The sequence below is a fragment of the Malurus melanocephalus genome, unplaced genomic scaffold (genome assembly GCF_030028575.1).
Source record: "Malurus melanocephalus ecotype Western Australia unplaced genomic scaffold, MMel_1.1 scaffold_1209, whole genome shotgun sequence".
NCBI classification, from domain to species: domain Eukaryota; kingdom Metazoa; phylum Chordata; class Aves; order Passeriformes; family Maluridae; genus Malurus; species Malurus melanocephalus.
Genome location: NW_026624441.1, coordinates 15,129 through 17,233, shown reverse-complemented (window position 1 = coordinate 17,233; position 2,105 = coordinate 15,129). Strand labels below are relative to the sequence as shown.

The 2,105-nt window shown below is 50.5% G+C and overlaps 1 protein-coding gene across 1 annotated transcript in view; it reads left to right on the top strand.

The window, feature by feature from the left end:
• LOC130586565 (CUB and sushi domain-containing protein 2-like) overlaps positions 1–871 on the top strand; it is a gene marked incomplete at its 5' end in the record, with an annotated part of 54,308 nt that extends 53,437 nt beyond the window's left edge. The window contains one exon of the mRNA XM_057387413.1: positions 712–871. Within this exon, the coding sequence (XP_057243396.1) occupies positions 712–871 (160 nt within the window). The remainder of the gene's footprint in view (positions 1–711) is intronic.
• Positions 872–2,105: the final 1,234 nt, after the last annotated feature.

Genomic DNA, 2,105 nt, shown 5'->3' with positions numbered 1-2,105 from the left:
ATTGGAATGGGATGGAATTGAATTGAATTGAATTTAATATAATTTAATTTAATTTAATTGCAATGGAATGGATTGGAATAGAATAGAATAGAATAGAATAGAATAGAATAGAATAGAATAGAATAGAATAGAATAGAATAGAATTTTTATAATTATGTTTTATATAATTATTTTATATCATTATACAATATAAATACACTTTTCCCTGGGTGACCCTAGATGGGGAATTTCACAGAGGAATCTGGGATTTTAAAGTTTTTCCACAGAAACGGGAAGGAAAAACTCATTTTTTAGAGGGATCATTCCCTGGGTGACTCCAAACTGAGAATTCTTCACAGGGATCCAAGATTTTAAAGTGTTTCCACAGAAACAGGAAGGAAAAATGGATTTTTAGGAGGAATCATTCCCTGGGCAACTCCAGACTGGGAATTTTGCGCAGGGATCTGAGATTTTAAAGTTTTTCTGCAGAAACTGGAAGGAAAAATGGATTTTTAAGAGGGATCATTCCCGGGGTGACTCCAAACGGGGAATTCTGTGCAGGGATCCAGGATTCCCCAATTCTCCAGACAGAAATCCCACAATATCCCATCACCCTTTGCTCCCGATCGGTGCCCCACACCCAGAATTCCCCACCCCATTTCCTCCCCCAAACCCCATTTCCCTTGATCCCACTCGGGGCTGTGACGCTCTGGTTCTGTCCCGACCCCACAGGAGGAGACCCAAAGTCCCGTTCAACGGCTACGCCGGCCACGAGAGCACCAACGTGCGGGGCACTTTCGAGAACCCCATGTACGAGCGCAGCCTGCAGCCCCCGGACCCCGCGGGCGGAGAGGCCGAGGTCACCGTCAGCACCGTGTGCACGGCCGTGTAGGGCCGGTGAGTGGGGTCATGGGGTCATGGGGTTGTGGGATCCTTCACGGTTATGGGATCATGTGTGCACGGCCGTGTAGGGACAGTGAGTGGGGTTATGGGATCCCTCAGGGTTATGGGATTGTGGGATCCTTCACGGTTATAGGATCGCATGTGCACGGCCGTGTAGGGCCGGTGAGTGGGGTCATGGGATTGGGGATTGTGGGATTGTGGGATCACGGCCATGTAGGGCCGGTGAGTGGGGCCATGGGATCCCTCAGGGTTATGGGATTGTGGGATTGTGGGATCATGTGTGCATGGCCATGTAGGGCCGGTGAGTGGGTTTATGGGATTGGGGGATCCTTCAGGGTTATGGGATCGCCTGTGCACAGCCGTGTAGGGCCGGTGAGTGGGGTCACGGGGTCATGAGATTGGGGGATCCTTCACGGTTATAGGATCGCGTGTGCACGGCCGTGTAGGGCCGGTGAGTGGGGTTATGGGATTGTGGGATCGTGGGATTGTGGGATTGTGGGATTGTGGGATCACGGCCATGTAAGGCCGGTGAGTGGGGTCATGGGATCCCTCAGGGTCATGGGATTGGGGGATCCTTCACGGTTATGGGATCGCCTGTGCACGGCCGTGTAGGGCCGGTGAGTGGGGTTGGGGGATTGTGGGATCATGGGATTGTGGGGTCCTTCACGGTTATGGAATCGCGTGTGCACAGCCGTGTAGGGCCAGTGAGTGGGGTCATGGGGTCATGGGATTGTGGGATCCTTCACGGTTATGGGATCACCTGTGCACGGCCGTGTAGGGCTGGTGAGTGGGGTTGGGGGATTGTGGGATCCTTCAGGGTTATGGGATCGTGTGTGCACGGCCGTGTAGGGCTGGTGATTGGGGTCATGGGATCCCTCAGAGTTATAGGATTGTGGGATTGTGGGATCCTTCACGGTTATAGGATTGCCTGTGCACGGCTGTGTAGGGCCGGTGAGTGGGAAGAAACAGGAAGGCAAAATGGATTTTTAAGAGGGATCATTCCATGGGTGACTCCAGACAGGGAATTTCACAGAGGGATCCGAGATTTTAATGTTTTACTGAAGACAGAAATTTGAAGGAAAAATGGATTTTTAAGAGGGATCCTTCCATCCTTCCCTGGGTGACTCAGAAAAGTTGGTTTTTACAGGAATCCGGGATTTATCAATAAATTCAATAAAATCAATAAATTTAGGATCACAAATCCCGGTTCCCGACATTTCCCC